Source organism: Leucopleurus acutus (genome assembly GCF_964270905.1).
Source record: "Leucopleurus acutus genome assembly, chromosome: 20".
Taxonomy (NCBI): Eukaryota; Metazoa; Chordata; class Mammalia; order Artiodactyla; family Delphinidae; genus Leucopleurus; species Leucopleurus acutus.
Window position 1 is genome coordinate 36,984,719 of NC_139162.1, and position 20,761 is coordinate 37,005,479.

A 20,761-nucleotide genomic window follows, 5' to 3' on the forward strand; every position below is an offset into this window, starting at 1 on the left:
CCAAGCTATCTTCACATTCAGTCAAATGTACCTGATAAATGGGCATATTGGGTTGGATCCAAATTTACTCTTACTTCAGGGTAAGGGGGAATGTGGTGAGCATGATAGGGGACTTATTCCACCACTCTTCCTGTCATCAATTTTTCAGTGCTTCCACTTTATTGAGTGCACTGGACTTCTCCTGTGGAGAGGCAATGGGGGTGCTTTTTTTTTGAACCCTCTTGGTTCTGATTAGTTCTGCTTGACCTTGTAAGAGTCTTCTTTATATTGTCGGTGTGTGTTGGCAGGTATAGCTTCCACATACTGACAGTCCTTTCTCTCCTCTGTAGGCTCAGTGGTTTGTCACCATTTCTAGGGGAAACGGATGCAGAGACCATGAATTTCATTGTGAACTGTAGTTGGGATTTTGATGCTGACACCTTTGAAGGGCTGTCAGAGGAGGCCAAGGACTTTGTCTCCCGGTTGCTGGTCAAAGAGAAGAGGTACCCTTTATTGCTTGTCACCCATGATCCATCCTGATGGTGACCATCCATTTGGGTGCTGTGGAAATCAGGCTGGTGCTGGGCAGGGCTGCTGAAGCGAATGGTCCTTTCTCCCTGTAGACCGATTCTCTTCAGGATTTCTTAGTCTGCTACTTCTTTGGGGAAAAAAAAGAAAAGGTAGCAGGGAAAGGGACAAAGGAAGTCAGTTAAGAAACAAGCAACTAGGAGCATAAAATCTAGACAAGAGTTTTAGAAAGGACCATATTTACAAATAAGACCTATTTCCAAGTTATTGCTTTTCATAGGCTAATGTTGAAAAAAAGTTGAGATATGCAGTTGTTATTCCCCAGAATAAAAGACAGAAAACCTTATTTCTTGGTGATGAAGACCTACTTCGTTTTCAGTAGCTATATCAAGGTTATGGGTTGGGCCACTGAGTTTTCCGATACTCAGACATATGGGAATAACTACAAGTGGTGGGGCCCAAGATCTGGGCTCTGACACAGCTCTCGTTCCCTGGCCTTGACTGTTTGAAAAGTTATGTGAGAGGAAATATATTTCTAATTCAGATGAACAAGTTGACATTATTCTCTGTGAAGAAAGATGAGCTTCTTTCAAGGCTCATGCTCTTTTACTTCTTAAGAGCAATTCCAGGCACAGCTGGCCCTCCTACTGTCCTGCCTTGATTCCCCAGCTCTCTCTGGGAGGTGGTGATTAATCACCAGGACACATACCCTCAATAGAGGGCAGGGAACATTTTGCTGACGACATTCTTGCACTTTTAAGGATGGGAATTTTAGGTAGTAGGTCTTTTTTTAGCACGTGGCATGAATCTGCCTATATGATTAATCTGTTCCACTGACTCAGCTTCCTACCAATTAAACAGATTTTGGATAGCCAGAAAAATGCAACCCCAACTAAAAGTCTCACCTGCTGTTTGATTTCACAGCTGCAGAATGAGTGCCACACAGTGCCTGAAACATGAGTGGTTGAATAACTTGCCTGCCAAAGCTTCTAAATCGAAAGTTCGTCTCAAATCCCAACTATTGCTGCAGAAATACATGGCTCAGAGGAAATGGAAGGTATCTGTTTTTCTTTTAGTAAAAGCAGCATTTGTTTTCTTAAAATGTCCTTTGAAAGAAGTGTACTAAGTTTTTACTTACGTTTTGATTCTAAATAGATTATTTAGGGGGAAAACTGTCTCACGTCAAAAACCTGTTACCTTCGCAACGGAAGAGGCCACAACAGTGAGAGGCCCGCGTACCGCAAAAAACCAAAAACAAACAAAAAAACCTGTTACCTTGATTAAAAAATGTCACAGACCAAAAGTGACTGGCATAAAAATAGCTTTCAATTCATACTTATGTGAACACTTGAAGTGACAGAATGAAGTCTGAGCATGTGTTCTCAATGAACACCGCAGTGCAGCGCTCAGAAATAACTGCCCATAGCTTGAGGATGATTCCTCCACATTTTAGAAAAAGGGCCTAGGAAAGCCCTATTAGGCTTTGAAAGCTTTATAATTTTGTTTACAGCAGAACGCTTTGGAACCATGGACATAGAATGTCTCTTAAAAACAATTGTCCTCCAGGGAAGTGACTTTCCAACATTTTGATATTGGCTTAGATCTTCAATAAAAAACAAAACCAAAATGCTTTACCCAGAGAGCCAGTATACAAGTACACGTATACTCGCACACATGTGAAGCAAAAATACTGCGACATTTGTTCCACAGAGTGTGATGCACTTTTGATATTTTCTATTCTATGATATTTAGTTTCATTTAAAAAAAGTTGTTAGTCATGCCCCACCAATTTGATTTCATGACCCACTGGTGGGTTGTGAGTTACAATTTGAAAAATACCATTCTAGGGTGCTCCATTTTTCACATGAAAAGGGTGGGATAACATATTTTCTCACTTCAAACTTGCTCTAAACATGTCCCTGAAAGTCATGTGACTGTTTTACTATAATTGTGCTAGAATCTTCTTTTCCCCTTTAGTTATCAATTTTAAACAAACCCAAGTGGCTAAACTTAAGCAAGTCCTTTTATTGTTTCTTCTTAAAGTAATTGATCTATAAATATGCCTTTTTCCCTTCCTTTTTTCTCTCCTTACCTTAAGAAACACTTCTACGTGGTGACTGCTGCCAACAGGTTAAGGAAATTTCCACCTTGTCCCTAATCCTCAACTCTGCTGCTCCCATGGGCCCAGAAATTACTGAGACTTGTGGTGAAGTCATGACTGAAGATTTTTAATAATCTGGCCTTCTACTTATTTTGTAAAAAAAGGTTATGGCTGTTGCCTTCCTTGTGGATGAAAAGTGGCTGTAAAGAGACTGACCTAAGAACTTTTTTCTGCCTTATAAGATCAGTTGAAATGCTGGGATTACTTTTCAAGTGTACCTACTTTTGGTGATAAGTGTAGGCATGCTTTAGGTAGGTAGGAAAGCTTCTACTTTGCATATGTCAAATTTAATGTCTAAGCTTACTCTGATTAAAGAACCCAGTGGACTATCACGCAGGGCATGTTAGTATTACCTCCTCCAGTGCAAAGAATTCCTAGCATTTTGACTTGCTCAGGTGTGAGCTGACATTTTGTACTACATTTGTTGCTCTAGTGTGAAGCAACGTGGATTTAGGGCAGAGATCCTCAAACTTGTTTTAACGTGTGCTCCCTTTTGAGAATCAAAACATTCATCCTTTAATATTCTTTGAAATTTCAAAATGTACTGACTGTCATGGCTATATCAGAGCAATGATAGTTTTGAATAAGCTTTTAAAATCTGTACATACCTCTACCCTCTCCTAATTCTGCCCTGTCCTGACATTGGCAGTCTCCCTCCTGATCTCTCTTCCACAGTTATGAATCTATGGTCTAGTAAGTCTGGGAACTGATATGTAATATGTGAAAGAGAGATAAGAATGTAATGATGTTCAGCTTTCTGAGAGAAACACAGAAATGATGCATCAAGAGAAAACAAATGCAAACTGCTCTCCTACTGTTTTATCAGGTATATACCCATCACTTAACTAACTTCAAGAAATTATTAACAAGGAGTAATTATTCAAAAGGAAACAATCCTTTTAATTTCCTTAGTTGTAAGGAAGTTTTTTGCTATTCTCATGACCTTCTTGGGCCAGAAGTTTTTAGTTACTTTTAATTTTTAATTAGCCATGCAACAGTTTCACAGCCTTTCAGGACTTTTGTCCCATAATAAAGACTTTTTTTATTGTGGGGAGAGAGGCAGAAGATGGAGATATTAATCCTCCTGCTGCATTTCTTCGGTTATAACTTTCCTCTGGAACACTAACCCCTGTTGGGAAGCTAAGATTTTCAGTATCAGCACATCTAGGCCTGCTCCAAGCTTGTCAGCTTGTGGATGAATATCAGAAGAGATGGCTGCTGGAAACCTCCCTTTCATGGGCCAGTAACAGTGATTTGGTAAAATGCTTTATTTTTAAGGTGTTCTGAAGGCAGCCTCCAGAAGGAGCTATAGAGGATATCTATAGTTCCATCTATAGTATGGTGATTCTTCCCTTCCATGGGACTTCACATTCTTGGGGGAATGCTATAAATCTTCTCCCCAGAAAAATGTAGTTAGTTATCCTGATCTAGAGCACCACTCCCTCATGGAAATATAATATGAGCCATATACATAATTTAAAATTTTCTGATAGCATCTCTAAAAATACCCCTGTAAAATTAATTTTAATAATTTATTTAACATATCAAAACCTATTTTAATATGTAATCAATATAAAAATTATTGAATTTTTTTCATACTAAGTCTCCAAAATCTGGTGTGTACTTTACACTTAAAATACATGCCAGTTCAGATTCTAGATTTTTATCAGACATACAATTTGTATTTAGATTTCATAAAATTTACTGTGGAAAAATATAGTCACATATTCAAGTTGTTCAAGCATCTTAAATATTTTCTAGTATTTTTATGATTAATTAAAATGAAATAAAATTAGAAATACAGTTGCATTAGCCACATTTTAAGTGCTTAATAGCCACATATGTTTAGTGGCTTCTATATAAGACAGGGCAGATCCAGAGAAAATCCGATAGCTATCAAATTTTAATTTTTCCCCCTATATGCTGTTATTCTCTACCTAGAGAAACTTTGCAACAAAGTTCCTTTGAGGGATTTGTTTAGACCAGGCCCACACAAGTGAGAGGTACTGCAGAAGTTAGCTTCCCTTATTTGAAAGGCGAGGGAGCTTTTATGAAACTTTAATTTTCTGGATATTTTTAGTTCTCTGCTGGTGTGTACTTGAAAATTTTTTAGATTGCAACTTTGCTAGCATTAACTATTTCAAACGGGACTTTTTAATTTGAATGAACAGTCATTGAAAACTTCTGGGAAATCAATGATACTCCAATATAAAATAAAAATTAAATTTAAAAAAATGAAAGAAAACTGCTGGGCAGAGGAACTCTGAAAGGTACTCAGGACCCACTTTTTTCACCTATCAGATTTGGTGAGGGTGTGGGGAAAATGGAATTTTTCACTTTTGATGAATATGTATCCAAATAAAAGTCATGCCCATACTTTCACCCGGCAATTCCATTTCTAGAAATTTATCCCTCAGCAATACTTGAACAAGCGGGCAGAGATGTATGCAAAGTGACCTTTACTGTAGCAAAATGGCCCATATAGGTTGAAAACAACCTATATGTGCCTATCAGCAAGGGTTTAAATTTTGCCACATACATATGGAAGGTTACCTTGTAGCCAGTAAAGATAGATCTTGATGTACTGAGTTTTATTATGAAAAAAATTATAGAACATATATATGGTATTATCCCATTTATGGAGAGACATGCTTATATGTGCATTAAACTTTTCTAGGTTATGCAAGAAAGTTAACAGTGTGGTGCAGAAAGTGGGTGATGGGGAGAGAGGGAATTCTACTTTTCACTTTATTACTTTCTAAATCATTTGAATTTTTTTTTTCAATGAGCATGTATTGCTTTTAAAATTAAAAATTAGCAACCCACTGTCAAGTGTGGACCTTGTCTTGACCCTGATTTGAGCAAACAAACGATAAAAAGATATTTCAGAGACATCCAGGGAACTTTAATTCTAAATTGCATATTTGGGCTTCCTTGGTGGTGCAGTGGTTAAGAATCTGCCTGCCAATGCAGGGGACACGGGTTCGAGCCCTGGTCTGGGAAGATCCCACATGCCGCGGAGCAACTAAGCCCGTGCACCACAACTACTGAAGCCCATATGCCTAGAGCCTGTGCTCCTCAACAAGAGAAGCCACCGCGATGAGAAGCCCGTGCACTGCAATGACAAGTAGCCCCCACTCACCTCAACTAAAGAAAGCCCGCGTGCAGCAACGAAGACCTGATGCAGCCAAAACTAAATAATTTTTTTTAAATTGCATATCTGATGATAGAATTTCTATTAATATTGTGACGTATGATAATGGTAATGTGGCTATAATGTGGGTTAAATGACTTCAGGAAAAAGGGAGATACAGTTAAGCAAGTGTGGCAAAATCTTAACTGTTGGGTTTGGGTAGTCAGTATGGGGTAGCATAATATTGTCTTCTAGTAAAGAGGTATATATTTGTTGTATACATTTGAAAACTTTCATGATAAAACATTTTTTGATCAGTTAAATAAGCCAAGAGGAGCTGTTAAAGAAATGAGCTTCCAGAAAGTCTTTACAACAGTACTGAAATATGGACCGACTAAGTAGTAAGCTTCCATAGCTGGAGTATGAATGTGTTGGAAAATTGTGAAGGATTCCTGCCCTAGGAGGGCATTTGGACAAGATTGCTTTAAGGCAATTCCCCTACCCCACAACTAGTTTAAAAAATAACGAAGTACCTACTACATTCCAGATAATCAAGATATATTACCATCACCTGCTTTCAGGGCATAGAAGAAAAAGTCACAAACAGTACTTATATTTATTCTCATGAAATCAACAGTGAAAAGGCAATCTTAAGAATGGGAGAAAATATTTGCAATAATTTTTTAATAGGGGGTTAATATTTACACTATATAAAGAACAACTCAACAACAAAAAACCTATTAAAAAAATGGGTGAAGGACTTGAACTGACATTTTCCCAAATGGCAAACAAGCACATGAAAAAGTGCTCACTAATCATTAGAGGAATGCAAATCAAAACCACAATGAGATACCACCTCACACCCATTTAGGATGGCTACTAACAAAAAAAAACAGAAAATACGTGTTGGCCAGGATGTGGAGAAATTGGAACCCTTGTGCACTGTTGGTGGGAATGTAATATGATGCAGTTATTATGGAAAACATAATATGTTTCCTGGTGGTTCCTCAAATTTAAAAACAGAATTATCAAATGTCACTTCCAGGTAAATGCCCAAAATAATAGAAAGCAGGATCTCCAAGAGACACATAACTATACACGTCTATAGCAGCACTATTCACAACAGCCAAGAGGTAAAAGCAACCTAAATGTTCATTGACAGATGAATGGATAAAGTGTGGTATATCCACACAATGGAAAATTATTCAGACTTAAAAAGGAAAGAAATTCTGACACATGCCACAATATAATGAACCTCAAGGACATTATGCTAAGTGAAAAACAGTAAAAAATGAATACCATATGATTCCACTTAGATGAAGTATCTAGCTAGAATAGTTAAAATTCAGACGGAGGTAGAATGGTGGCTGCCAGAGGCTGGGGGAGGGAGGAATGGGAGTTGTTTAATGGGTTTCATGGGTAGAGTCAGCTTTGCAAGATGAAGAGTTCTGGAGATCACATAACAATGTGAATGTACTTAACACTAGTGAACTGTACTCTTAAAAATTGTTAAGATAGTGAATTTTATATTTACCACAATTTTTTAAAAAAGTGAATGTGCTTTAATTTTACCTGGTGATGAATAGATTGCTTTGACCCAAAGCTAGAATCTAAATCTTGGTACCAAAATCAAATTATATACCTTCTTAAAATAAATGAGGAAAAGACTCACATCCATTTTAGATCAAAGTAATAATAGAAGCACTATTTAGTGAATGCCTTCTAAGTGTCACACACTTTACAAATATTACCTTTAATTCTCACAAGGTAGATAATATTTCCATTTTATAAACAAGGAAACTGAAGCTCATTAAGGTTGTAATATTTCCTCAGGGTATAAGTGGCAGAGTCAGAATTTAAATGCAAGTGCATGTGGTTCCAAAGCTCATGTTCATTCCCCTCTACCACATGGCTGTGGGACATTATGCATGTGTGGGATCATTTGATTACAGCATTTCTCTAACCTTAGCTTGCTAAATGTCTAGAATTAAAAGGGGCAGGGAAAGAAAATCACTCCCTTAGTTACTCCTATGCAGCAGGTATTATACCTTATTTACAGCAGATAGAAGGCAACCACTATTATTGATTCCATTCTGATTAGGCTTTAAAAATTTGGATGCAATCACTTTATTGCATTCTTCATGGAAATATTTAATTAGATCATGTATTCTTTATTTTTGAAAGTTAATAAACTTTATTTTTTAGAGCAGTTTTTAGGTTCATAGCAAAATTGAGCAGGAAGGACAGAGATTTCCGCTATGCCCTCTGTACCTGCCCATACCGCCTCATCCACAACCTCCTCCACTATTAACATCACCCGCTACAGTGGGTGTATTTACTACAGTTGATGAACCTACAATGACACATTGTTATCACCCAAAGTCCATTGCTAACATTAGGGTTCACTCTTGGTATTGCACATTCTGTGGGTTTTGATGAATGTATAATGATATATATCCACCATTGTAATATCATACAGAATAGTTTCACTGCCCTAAAAATCCTTTATGCTCTGCCTATTCATCTCTGCCCCCACCCCAACCCCTGGAGACCACTGATCTTTTTACTGTCTCCATAGTTTTTTCCTTTTTCATAGTGTCATATACTTGGAGCCATAAGGCCTTTTCATATTGGCTTCTTTCACTTAGAAGTACGCATTTAAATGTCCTCCATGTCTTTTCATGATGTGATAGCTCATTTCCTTTTAGTGCTGAATAATATTCCATGGTCTGGATGTACTACAGTTTATCCATTCACCTACTGAAAGACATCTTGGTTGCTTCTAAATTTTGGCAATTATGAATAAAGGTGCAATAAATATCAATGTGTAGGTTTTTGCAGACGTAAGTTTTCAACTCATTTAAGCAAGTACCAAGGAGCGTGATTACTGGATTACATGGTAAGAGTATGTTTAGTTTCGTAAGAAGCTCCCAAACTGTCTTCCAAGTAGCTGTAACATTATGCCTTACCACAAGCAACGAATGAGAGTTCCTGTTGTTCCACATCCTCGCCAGCATTGTTCTTCTCCTTCAATATCGACTTGTTGTTCTGGGTCTTTTAATTTTCATATAAACTTTAGTCTGTTGATGTCCACAAAATGCTGGGACTTTGATTGGAATTGTGTTGAATCTATATATCAAGTTGGGAAGAACTAACATCTCAACAATATTGAGCCTTTCTATCCATGAACATGCAATCTCTCCATGCATTTTATTCTCCTTAGATATGTTGATATTTTATTGGAGTTTTGAAGTTAGCTTTGTAGTAGATCATGTATTCTTAATTTTGGTTAAAATCATGTCTGGCATGATGCCTCAGAGCCCCTAGCAACTTATCTTTCCAGGCCCTTTTCCATAGTTTTAAAGTAAGTATTTAGTAAGGTTACATTTTTCAGTATGTGGATATCAAAGAAAATAAACCTTGGGCTCTTTTTTAAAATATAATTGACTTACAATATTATATAAATTTCAGGTGTACAATATAGTGATTTGATATTTCTACACATTATGATCACCAGTCTAGTTATCATGTCATCAGTGATTACATATTATTGACCATATTCCCTATGCTGTACATTACATCCCCATGACATTTATTTTATAACTGGTAGTTTGTACTCCTTAATCTCCCTCACCTATTTCACTCATCCCCCCTACCCACCTCCCCTCTGGCAACCACCAATTTGTTGTTTGTTTTGTCCATTCGTGTTTTGTTTTTAGATTCCACATGAGATCATACGGTATTTGTACTTCTGTCTGACTTATTTCACTTAGCATAATACCCTCTAGGTCTATCCATGTTGTCACACTTTAGTCTGTTTCTTAATTTTTTAATATGATGCTAATATATAATTATGTGAGACCTCTATGTGTTTCTTTCTGTATTTTAATACTTACTAAATACTTACACCAGGAGCTGTACTAAATTCTTTACATGTATTAGCTCAGATACTCCTCCAAATTATTCTATGAGGTAGACATTATTTTTATTCCTACTTATTGATTTGGCATAAAGAAGCTAATAAATTTGCTCAAGGTTTCACAGGTGGTAAATGGCTGAGTAGTGTTTTAAACCCAGAAAGTCTGATTCAAGAGTTTGTGCTCTGGGGAGCAGTATGGTTCAGTGTTCAGCAACCTGGGCTTTTTTCCTGCTAGAGTAGACGGTTTTTGGCATACCACAGATTCTCCCAAACTGATAACAACTGCACCTTGAATGCATATAAAAATAATATTTATTAACTTAGGTTGTACTATATATTTAGTCAAACCAAGAGATTAACACAAAAACTTAAAATCTTTAGACTCCATTCAGCTTGAATTTCATATTCTGGATAGGACAGGAGACTGTCTTTTGCTTAAAACAAAACAAGAAAGCAAAATGGTTTCAATGACATTTTGTAGGAGAGAGCAGACCTGTGGGGAGCCAAGGCTGAGCCAACCAGGCACTGTGGCTTATCTAACGAATTTGCTGCCCATGTGAGAGCCACCCTGCTCAGCCCCAATGCTGGTTTCTTTGCTATTAAGGATAGGATCCTTGTTATAAAAGTTCAAACAAATTTCCAAAGCCCTCACATCTTCCTTGAGGTGGCAGATGCACCGCTGGTTTGCAGTACAGGTGGTCCGGAAGCTGAAATCACTCTGTTGTAGCCTTTTGTGCTTTGGCAGCATTTTCCAAAATTTCCCTTTTCCACTGTTCATAATCCTGTGTCAGATCTTCATCTTTTTGCGGTTTATGTGGGATCTCTACTACATTCTCTATTTCTATGAGAGAAAAAAAATTTTTAATGTTTCAAAATCCTTATGTTTACAAATGAGTAAGAAAGAAGTAAGCTTGTTTACTTTAAAACCTCTATCTTAATTAAGGTAATAGGGAATAAGATACCAAAATGAGAAGTGGAAACAGAAGTTAACACATCAGTTTTTCGCTCTCCCTTACACTCCAAGCATTCCAAGACATCTTGATGATAGCTAACATTTATCAAGCCCTGAATCCAGCACTTTTTAATTGTATTATCTCATTCAACCCTCACCACAATTATGTGAAATGGGTGCTAATATTAATCACATTTTATAGATTAGGAAGTTGAGGCTCACAGAAATTGTCACTTTCCTAAAATCACAGAACCACTCGGTGGTAAAGCAGGATTTGAACCTCAGCAGTTTGCCTTCAGATGTATTCTTAATTACATTATACTTCTGTAAACTACTGCTTGGAAAACTGGTCTTATCAAATGATTAACTTCCAGGATTTAGTTAAAATCTGACTTTTTTTTTTAATTGAAGTACAGTTGATTTACAATGTTGTGTTAGTTTCTGGTGTACAGCAAAGTGATTCAGTTATACATATATGTATATTCTTTTCCATTATGGTTTATCACAGGATACTGAATATAGTTCCCTGTGCTACAGTAGGACCTTGTTGTTTATCCTTCGTATATATAATAGTTTGTATCTGATAGTCCCAAACTCCCAATCGAACCCTACTCCTTGGCAACAAGTCTGTTCTCTATGTCTGTGAGTCTGTTTCTGTTTCGTAGATAAGTTCATTTGTGTCATATTTTAGATTCCACATACAAGTGATATCATATGGTATTTGTCTTTCTCTTTCTGACTTATTTCACTTAGTATGATAATCTCTAGATCCATCCATGTTGCTGCAAATATAAAATCTGACTCCTGTCAAGGCAAGCTGCTAAAGCAGCAAAGGGCTGTTCACTGCATTAAACCCACTGTACACTAATCCCATTGTACTAATTTCAATGTTCATCCGGTGTTAATAATGCTTCACCCGTTGCTGAAGGTTCAACCACTGTCTTCTTTTTCTTCCATGGTGGAGTAGCTGAATCTCCAGGCTCTCCTTTAGGGGAAAAAAAAAGTATTATCAGAGTTAATTTTTCTCCTATTTTCAATTTTAGTTTTGGGGCTTATTTTGGATCACAAATAAAAACCAGATACCTTGATTGACCAAATACTAGGATAAGGAGAAGGCAAATGATCTTGCCCTTCTCTTTTCTTTGGCTTTTCCTGTCAGACTTCAGAACAGAGAATCTATTTTCTAGGTATGAATTTACGGAATCACAGGGTTGGTTATTTTGTTTTTGTTTTTTAGTTATTAAGATATTTTATTTGAAAAATAGAAAAGAACAGTAATTTTCTCAGTAAAAACCGATCTTGTCTACAGATAGACAAGAATATATATTTCTGAGATGTTCTTTCAAATAACACATTCTTGCAACGTGGAATGAATACTCACTGTCGATCTGCTGCCCAATCTTCTCTAACTGTTTACAGAGTCGATCAAACATGGCTTTTTTTACACCGGATGTGGCTGCCATTTTATTTTTGTCCACCTTTAGCTTTAGAATCCTACAAAAGAATTTGATAACTTACTGTTCTTAAGATCAGTATTGTTATCTTCTTTGGCCAACCAGTTATCAACTTATTTCCTTTCCACTAAGGCTTTATGAAGAGCCCCCAACTGTTTAATTTTCCCTTTATTTCAAACGTATATCATTAGCTAAAACCATGCAAACTTACCTTTTAAAGCTATTTATTTAGTTATTTATTGTACTGCGAGAGATAAAATGCACACGGGGTCTGTTACATAACAAATAGGGCACATAAAAACATTTGCTATAGTACTTCATGCTTTATAGAACTCTTATACATCTCAGATGTTAACTTGTTAAATGACAATTACAGCATTTTAAAGTGTTTAACTCACTTTAAACACTTATGATGCTTATATTTATATGACTACAAGAATATAAACCACCCTCCCCTCCAAAAACCCCCCCTAATAACACTTCACAACAACCACTAATGAAAAATACAAAACAAACTTATTTAAAATAACAGACCCATTCAAACCTTTCTTTGTTCAGTGAAACGTGCTTTCAAAAGTGAGGTTGTCAATACTGCTTTCTACCATAACAGCCATACTCCCTCCACACATACATATACCTTTGTTGAAATAAAGGGACTATTTCTATTCACTAATAGTAGCTAAGGGAGCCAAACACACCAAAATTAGTGGTTAAATAGTAAGAAACCTATTCTTTAAGCACCAGCTACAATTTATTTTCTAATGAGTTTTCCAGCAAGATAAAACAAGACAACTTTAGACAAAGATAACAATTACTAATATTTCCAGGGTAAAATTTCAGTATACACACAGATAACCCCAAAGATTCAAATTAAGAATTTATCATTGAAAAGTTTTATAAATTACTTGAAAAAGAGTTGCAATCAGTACTTAAAAAAATGTGACTGGAAAATCACAACTAAGCACTGTTTTAATGATAGGTTTCATGACTTAGCATACATATACATATATATGGCTGTCACTTGGCAAGTGGGCTTTGGGCAACACTAGTTCCTAGTTGTCAGGTCCATCGTGGGATAAACTGAGAATCAGGTCACTTGGCCACTATTAAGGTTATTTAGGAAAATATGCTCTGAGTTGAAATCAACTAAATTAGAAGTATTCTTTGGCAACGAGAAATTTATTTATAAATTATAGACTTTTCTGAATGTTCAAAGGAACACTTACTTGCATGCTGAAAGTAGTGCAGCAGTGGTGAAAAGCGGCCTGGATAAGTCAAGATCCACTTGCTGTGTTTGTGGAAGACTGGACTCATAGCTAAGTGAAAGCAGTGTTTGCAGAGTTATTTGTTAGAAAATATTATTTCAAAGAAACTGAAAATGCAAATCAGAACTTACAAACTATTTAAATGTATAAGATACGCATTCTGTCACTTCAGCATATTAGTTATTTTTTAAGACGGAAAATTACCATGACATTGGATATTTCTGCTTTATGTATCAGTATCGATTTTCAGTTATATGCCTCATACCTTTGCAGTATCTTTGAAGCCATGTTCACTGCTTCTGTACAGCTAAACTGTACAGCTAGGTCTCTTATTCCAATATTCGAGTTCAGGCCCAGTAAACACTCAAAAGATTTAAGGCAACTCTGATACATCTTCTTGTTCAAACCAGAAAGTTTAATTAAATAATCCTTTGAAAGGAAAAACAGATGAATCATAAAAATCATAAGTGCTGTATATTAGTGCCTTTAACACTTGTTTAATAAGTCAACTTTCCAAGATTAATTAATTCTGTGGCAAGTCACTCTACCTAAAGGTTTAGCTTCATTTAGTCAAAAATCAGTAATCATATCAGGCAAGTTAAGTACCGCTGGCAATAAGCTCATACTATAGAAAGGCAGTCATGCATGTGTGCAGATAATTTAAAATACAACATAGTGTTACCACAGCCAAGCTGTGAATTAAAAAACACAGGAGATGCATATATGGTTATTTGCTTTAACAAAGGTGCCAATGTGCAATTCATTGGAAAAACAAAGGAGGGACGTAGTGGGAGTGAGGTGGGGAGGGAGAGTGTGTGTGAAAGGGAGATAAGAGGGAAACTGGGAAAGAAACAGGAGGATCAACAACTGAGGGACACCAACTCTGCTTGGGAAAGGAAAGCTTAATAAAGGATGTAACAGCAAGGCAGGGTCATTTTAAGACAAACAGGAGCTTGCTAGAAAAGCATTCCAGGTTAAAAAAAAAAAGGCATTGCATTTACAAAGTCAGTCATTAAGATGCATGGTCTGTTAAGTGAACAGTGTAGCTTGAGGTTAGTAGGGTTCAAGAAGGGCTGGAGAGTTTGATGTTAATGGGGAGCCAACCCATGGGGAGCCAATGGTGTTTTTAATGCCACCATTTTTATCAGTGTACCATTATGTGACAGGCACTGTGTTAACAGTGTAACATATAGTACATTGTTTCCTCCTTACAATTATCCAGTGAAATGGATACCTTTATCCCCATTTGATGGATGAGGAAACTAGAGACACACAGAGTTAGTAACCGGTGGTGTTGAGATTTGGTCTCAACATGTGAGTCTTGCCATAGCTTGGCTCTCAACCACTGTGACACTGGAAGAAAAATAATACATGGGTTTTAAAGTATGTGATTTAGGAGAATGATGCTAGTGGCAGTGTGGAAGACAGCCTTCTGTAAAGAAAGAGGTGCTCAGGAAAACTAGGTAGTAAAGAATAGAGAGAATGTTGCAAAAAAATTTTTTTTCTCAAACTCTACAAAATGATTCTAAAGTTCATCTAGAATAACATACGAGAATAGCCAGGAAAATTCTAAACACGGAGTTTTGATGGGGGCTAGTCCAACCAGAGATGAAAACATGATTAAACTTCAGTGTTGCACCAGATTATTCAGACATTCAGCGGGACCTACTTACCCTGTCCAAGGGGAACTTCACGTAGGAAGCTGCAAGGTCCAGGCACATGACTGCATTGCTGGTTTCTGTGGTTCGTGCCGCTAGGCCAATACACTTCACATGGGACAGTCGCAAGTACTCCTCTGCTTTCCTGAGCAACACATTCACTAAAACTCTTTCCCAGAAGTCTGCCCAATACTTTGGTAAACAATGAATTCAGCCTGGCGAACTTCACTCCGACTCTAATTCCTATGCAAGTTTATTTGGGGCTGGGAATGAAACTCCCATCTTTTGGGGGAGGACAGGGTTCTACAAAACAGAACAGACCCTCTGACTCCAGACATCACTGTGCTCAAGTACTTTCAAGCAAAAGTAAGTTCCTGAAATCCTCCCAAAAAGGCCAACCCTTCTTTCAGCCTTCCATTACTGGAACAAGCATGAATTGTGACATAGGCAGGCAAGTGAGACCAGGGTTCCTCCTTCCTCTAAATCTGTGGTTCTTGGGACTTCCCTGGTGGTGCAGTGATTAAGAATCCGCCTGCCAATGCAGGGTACACGGGTCCGATATCTGGTCCAGGAATATCCCACATGCCGCGGAGCAACTAAGGCCCTGCGTCACAGCTACTGAGCCTGCGCTCTAGAGCCCACGCGCTGAGAGGCCATGCTCTGCAACAAGAGAAGCCACTGCAATGAGAAGCCTGCGCACCGCAACTATGAGTAGCCCCCACTCGCCGAAACTAGAGAAAGCCGGCGCACAGTAACGAAGACCCAACGCAGCCATACGTACATACATACTTACATACATAAATAAATAAAAATAAATCTGTGGTTCTCAAACTTTAGTGTACATGACAGTCACCTTGGGGCTTGTGAAAAGATTGCTGGTCCCAGCCCGAGTTTCTGATCAGTAGGCCTATAGTGGGGCCTAAAAATGTGCATTTCTACCAAGTTCCAAGGAGATACTGATACTGCTGGTCCAGGCACCACACTTTGAGAACCACTGTTCTAAATGATTACGAGTCCAGGAGGTGTTCCTTTCCTTCCCTTCTGTCACCTAATTGACAGTCCAAGCACCCAGGCTAGCCCTGCCCCCCCAGTTTAACTACAATTCTTTCTTTCTTTTTTTAACATTTATTTACTTATCGGCTGTGTTGGGTCTTCGTTGCTAAACACGGTTTTTCTCTTGCGGCGAGCGGGGGCTACTCTTCGTTGCAGTGCGCACGCTTCTCATTGCGGTGGCTTCTCTTGTTGCGGAGCACAGGCTCTAGGCACACGGGCTTCAGTAGTTGTGGCACGCGGGCTCTGTAGTTGTGGCTCACGGGCTCTAGAGTGCAGGCTCAGTAATTGCGGTGTACAGGCTTAGCTGCTCCGCGGCATGTGGGATCTTCCCGGACCAGGGCTCGACCTGTGTCCCCTGCATTGGCAGACGGATTCTTCACTACTGCACCACCAGGGAAGCCCCAATACTTTATTTCTAACCCTGGATCATGCAAAAGTCCTTCCCATCTCCGGGGTTTTGCACAGGCCGCTGTCCCTGCTTGGGCCCTCTTCGCACATCTTCCCGTGGCTGGCACCTTCTATAAATCGGGTCTCAGCGCCAATGGCACCCCCCCCCCCATCCGAGGCTTTCTCGCAAGTTTCTTTTAAATTAAAGGCTGCAGAGAAGCTGCGCTCCGCTCCATCCCCAGCGGCTCCGCACACCACCCCATTCCACTTCCTGCGTAGTCGTTGCCACCATAGACACTGCCCTCCATGAGGTCTCTACCCCGTAGGTCTGCCTCCGCCGTAAACGCACTCTCAATAAGTTTCAGGGAAACGACCCAAGCGCTCCGCCTCTCTCCCTTTCCCACCACCGTGCATCCCACAGTGCTAGCTGTTCCCAGGGGCGTCTACACTCGCCCCTCCGGCCTGCTCACGAAGCTCACTGTCGGGAGGTTTTTCTTAAGGTAGGGCCTAAATCCCTTCTGAGGGCGCAGGGCCGCTGGGGTGCGCCCGACCGGACTCACCTCAGCACCTCCGGCTCGGCGATGCCCAGGCGCGGGGCTAAACGCCGGATCAGACCAGGTTCCATGGCGCGGACAAACACTACACCCGCAAACAGCTGCAACGCGACGAAACCCGCGCGCGGACGTGTCGCCAGCCAGTGAGGGCCGGGACCCACCCCCCCGCTGCATCTGGATTGGTTGGGACAAGAAGTTGCGACTACCCCGTAAACCAATCCTGGTCTTCCTCTTGAGCGTGCGCGCTGCGAGTACACGCGCCAAGGCAGAAAGTGAATGTGCTCCGGCAGCTCCCACTCCTTTTATTCCTCCCTTTTAGGCAGACGCAAACGCTGCCTTAGGCTCTTGCTGTCTCCTTCCTGCAGCCGAGGGATTTCCCCCTACTCCGCACTGTCCCGCCACACACTGTGGAGAGATTGGCTGGCGCCTAGGTTCCTCAGTCCAGCGTGAAGTGACAAGGACCAATAAATACGCGAGACTTGGAGGGCCAATCTAGGAGCTGCCTGCAGCGTCCGAAGGCGGAGCTAGAGGGGGCGGGGCTTGGAGGGGCTGCAGAGTCACCTGACCGCGGGAGGCTCCGCGCGGGGTGGGTGCTGTTAGCTGCGGGCTTAGGGGAATCGCCATGGTGAGTGCTGAGGGGCCGCGGGCCCGGGCCGACCCTTCTCCCAGCACCTGCTCACTCCCACCGACTTGGAGCCTTGCAGGAGGAGTCGGGGCCCCGCAGCCGGGTCGTGGCTAATACCAGCCCGGCTTGGCCTGCGGGGTGGGCGACAGGCCGGGGAAGGCCGCAGGCGGGGCGATCCGGGCTCGGGTGGGCGGGGGTGCTTGGCCGCGGCCGTTACTCTTTGAGGAGGTGTCTCCGCCCATTAGCTCTGGGGGTCCGTGAGGGACTGCGGCCCCTCTAAGTGGAGTCGGCCACCGCCCGCCTTGATGGGATCCAGAGTGCCGGGTCTGGGCGTCTGGCTGGAACGGGAGCGTGGGGAGGGCCTGAGGCTCAGAGGTGGCGTTGGGATCCGCCCAGAGGCTGCTCCCTTGCTGGCGGTTCCACCTTTGTGCCTGGTAGTGCTTTCTTATCCCTTCCTTGTGCAAGAAATACCTTCCGGAGGGGCCTTAATGGTGCCCGGGCCTTCTTCGGCCTCATAGCCCCCCTTCGATTGCAGTGTGTGTCAGAATTCTAGGGACTCGCTTACGTGAATTTCCTGGAAGGACTCATGCTCTCTGATATCTACTAATTCTGAGAGACGGAAAGGAGACTGCTTGTTTCCTTTAACACTTGTTCGTTGGGCGTCCTGGCTCTCTTACTGACCTCCCCATTGATGAAATCCAAGTGTTTTACTTCCTGGAAGTAGGCATACTCCTTAGCGCCTCTCCGTGCTGGCAGCAAATCGTGGTGTGGCTGTTGGCTGGTGAACTTGAACTTCCTCAAAGTGTGAATCCTTGTGTCTAGTTTCCACAAAGGCAAGTTGTCACTTGCATTTTATTAGCGTTTGACATAGTCTGCACAGTATGAATAATGTTTTTGGATGTTGGTGTACAGTATGTCAGTTTTATCTCACTATTTACTTTACGTAGACAGGCTTCTGAAAACCTGTAAGCCTGGAAACAGGGGTCGCTTTAAATGTGTTAATGCCAGAAAGCAGAATGTTTGACATATATTACTTTCATATAATATGATGCCATACAAGGTGATTTTGCTTATTTCTCAGAATTTTTAGTTGGGAATTGATATGAGAACGGTGCAAAAATTAAACTAGGATATCTCTGTTTCTCAACGTTTATGGATTGACATTTATAGTGTTTTGTAATCAAAGCAGTTACTTGAGGATCTACTATACATCCAGATTCTGTGCTTGATGAACCAGTTTGGAGCAGTGAGCCAGACACAGTGAGCCAGTCCTGTTCTCATGAATTTTATTGGGAAAGAAAACTTGAGTAGCAGTCTTGTCACAGCCACTGTCTCTGTGACTTGGGCAAGTCACTCAATCTTCTTTGAGTCTCCTTTTTGCATCTGAAAACAAATGTTGCCTCTTTGGCCCTTCCCAATCCTAAAATTCTAGGATCCAGTTCAATTCGTCATGCATCTTGTGTGCCTTCTATGTCATGGACTGTGCTGGGCAATGGGAACATAGTCCTTGCTTTCAAAGAACTTAAGGGTCTAGCAGGGAAGACTTGCTTGTGGCACTTAATGGAATACAGTCTGAGGATCGCTTTGCTAGCACTGTCAACTCAGTGTTGTGGGGCCCTGGAGGGAGAGACGGTTCTGCCTGAGGAGCTTGGGAAAGACTACAGGAAGTAAATGTTAACTTTGATTCTGAGGAAGGTGAGCAGAAATTCCCCAGGTGGAGAAGAAAGCGTATTGCTAGTAGATAAAGCTGGGAGAAGTGAATGCTCATGGTGTGTGCCATCATAGGATTCCTGGGGCAATTTATTGGTAAATTAAGGTGGAGACACTTTGGTATTAAAATACATGTTTGGACGTTCTCATCCCTTCATCATCCTTAGTTCTCCCTACTTCAATTGCTATTTTGTGTCTTATCATCATTTTTAAAATAGTACTTTCATTAACATAATGAAATTCTGTATCTTTGAGAGACTGGTTATTTTCACTTTACAGTTGCTTTGCATCGCGTTGTTAGATTACATCTGTAGCATGAGTGGAGAGATTGACAAATAAGTTTCTAGGATCGTTGGAGATAATTGCTGATGTCCAAGGGGGATATAATAATAATGGTAACACTTATGTGAAGTGCTTATTACTAAGTGCTAAGCACTTTTCAAGCTTTATCTGTGTCACTTCACTTATTACTCATAACGGTGATGTAAGTACTCTTATTAACCTTGTTTGCTACAAGAGGAAGTGAAAGCACATTGTTTGAATGGAGAATAGTTTTATAAGTGATATGTTCATAGTGACCTTTGTTCTCTCTGCAACTTTTTGAAAAAATAAATTTATTTATTTAATTTTGGCTGCGTTGGGTCTTCATTGCTGCACACGGGCTTTTTCTAGTTGCAGCGAGGGGGGCTACTCTTTGTTGTGGTGCATGGGCTTCTCATTACGTGGCTTCTTTTGTTGCAGAGCATGGACTCTAGGCGCGCGGGCTTCAGTAGTTTGTGGCCCATGGGCTTAGTTGCTCCGCGGCATGTGGGATCTTCCTGGACCAGGGCTCGAACCGTCCCTGCATTGGCAGGCAGCTTCTTAACCACTGCACCACCTCTCTGCACCTTTTAACTGTGTAGACTTGGGAGGGCTGTTCGGCTTGAGTCTCACGCTAAAATGGGCCTGATCACAAATGTTAATTTGATTTTGACTCTGTAGTGTTTCCATTTTTCTCTGATGCATGTAGCTGCTATGTACAGGGTCATTTGTAAACGGAGAACCACTTTCATGAGTGAGGAATCATTGGTTACCTGGCTTGTGTTTAATGAGAGCGTGTTCACGTTATAGCTGACACTACTCGCAATGTGACACTTCCCAGGAAGGGCATCTAGATGCTCCTTTAGAATAGCCATTTGGGGACTTCCCTGGTGGTGCAGTGGTGAAGAATCCGCCTGCCAATGCAGGGGGCACGGGTTCAAGCCCTGGTATGGGAAGATCCCACATGCCACAGAGTAACTAAGCCCGTGTGGCACAACTACTGAGCCCATGTGCCACAACTACTGAAACCCGCGCACGTAGAGCCCGTGCTCCACAACAAGAGAAGCCACCGCAATGAGAAGC

At 40.6% G+C, this 20,761-nt stretch overlaps 3 protein-coding genes across 5 annotated transcripts in view; 2 read left to right on the top strand and 1 right to left on the bottom strand.

Annotated features, from left to right (window-relative positions):
- Positions 1-2,665, top strand: part of MYLK3 (myosin light chain kinase 3) — a gene marked incomplete at both ends in the record, with an annotated part of 43,811 nt that extends 41,146 nt beyond the window's left edge. The window contains 3 exons of the mRNA XM_082863445.1: positions 330-482; positions 1,432-1,564; positions 2,606-2,665. Coding sequence (XP_082719571.1) covers positions 330-482; positions 1,432-1,564; positions 2,606-2,665 — 346 coding nt within the window. The remainder of the gene's footprint in view (positions 1-329; positions 483-1,431; positions 1,565-2,605) is intronic.
- A 7,768-nt stretch (positions 2,666-10,433) lies between these two features.
- Positions 10,434-17,162, bottom strand: ORC6 (origin recognition complex subunit 6; the record flags this gene model as incomplete). 2 transcript variants are annotated; one of them, XM_082862441.1, is made up of 7 exons in its annotated part: positions 17,050-17,162; positions 15,065-15,194; positions 13,657-13,820; positions 13,353-13,442; positions 12,054-12,166; positions 11,589-11,657; positions 10,434-10,561 (listed from the first exon to the last, which is right to left on the bottom strand). In XM_082862441.1, the coding sequence occupies exons 1-7, from the start codon at positions 17,112-17,114 to the stop codon at positions 10,434-10,436; spliced, it is 759 nt and encodes a 252-aa protein (XP_082718567.1). In that variant the 5' UTR covers positions 17,115-17,162. The 2 variants fall into 2 exon arrangements, with proteins under 2 accessions (XP_082718567.1, XP_082718568.1); XM_082862442.1 differs by having other exon boundaries at positions 10,434-10,555; positions 17,050-17,159.
- Positions 17,163-17,595: 433 nt separating this feature from the next.
- Positions 17,596-20,761, top strand: part of VPS35 (VPS35 retromer complex component) — a 41,430-nt gene continuing 38,264 nt past the window's right edge. For both annotated transcript variants that reach the window (XM_082863442.1, XM_082863443.1), the window contains exon 1: positions 17,596-17,668. In XM_082863442.1, the coding sequence (XP_082719568.1) occupies positions 17,666-17,668 (3 nt within the window). In that variant the 5' untranslated portion in view covers positions 17,596-17,665. The remainder of the gene's footprint in view (positions 17,669-20,761) is intronic.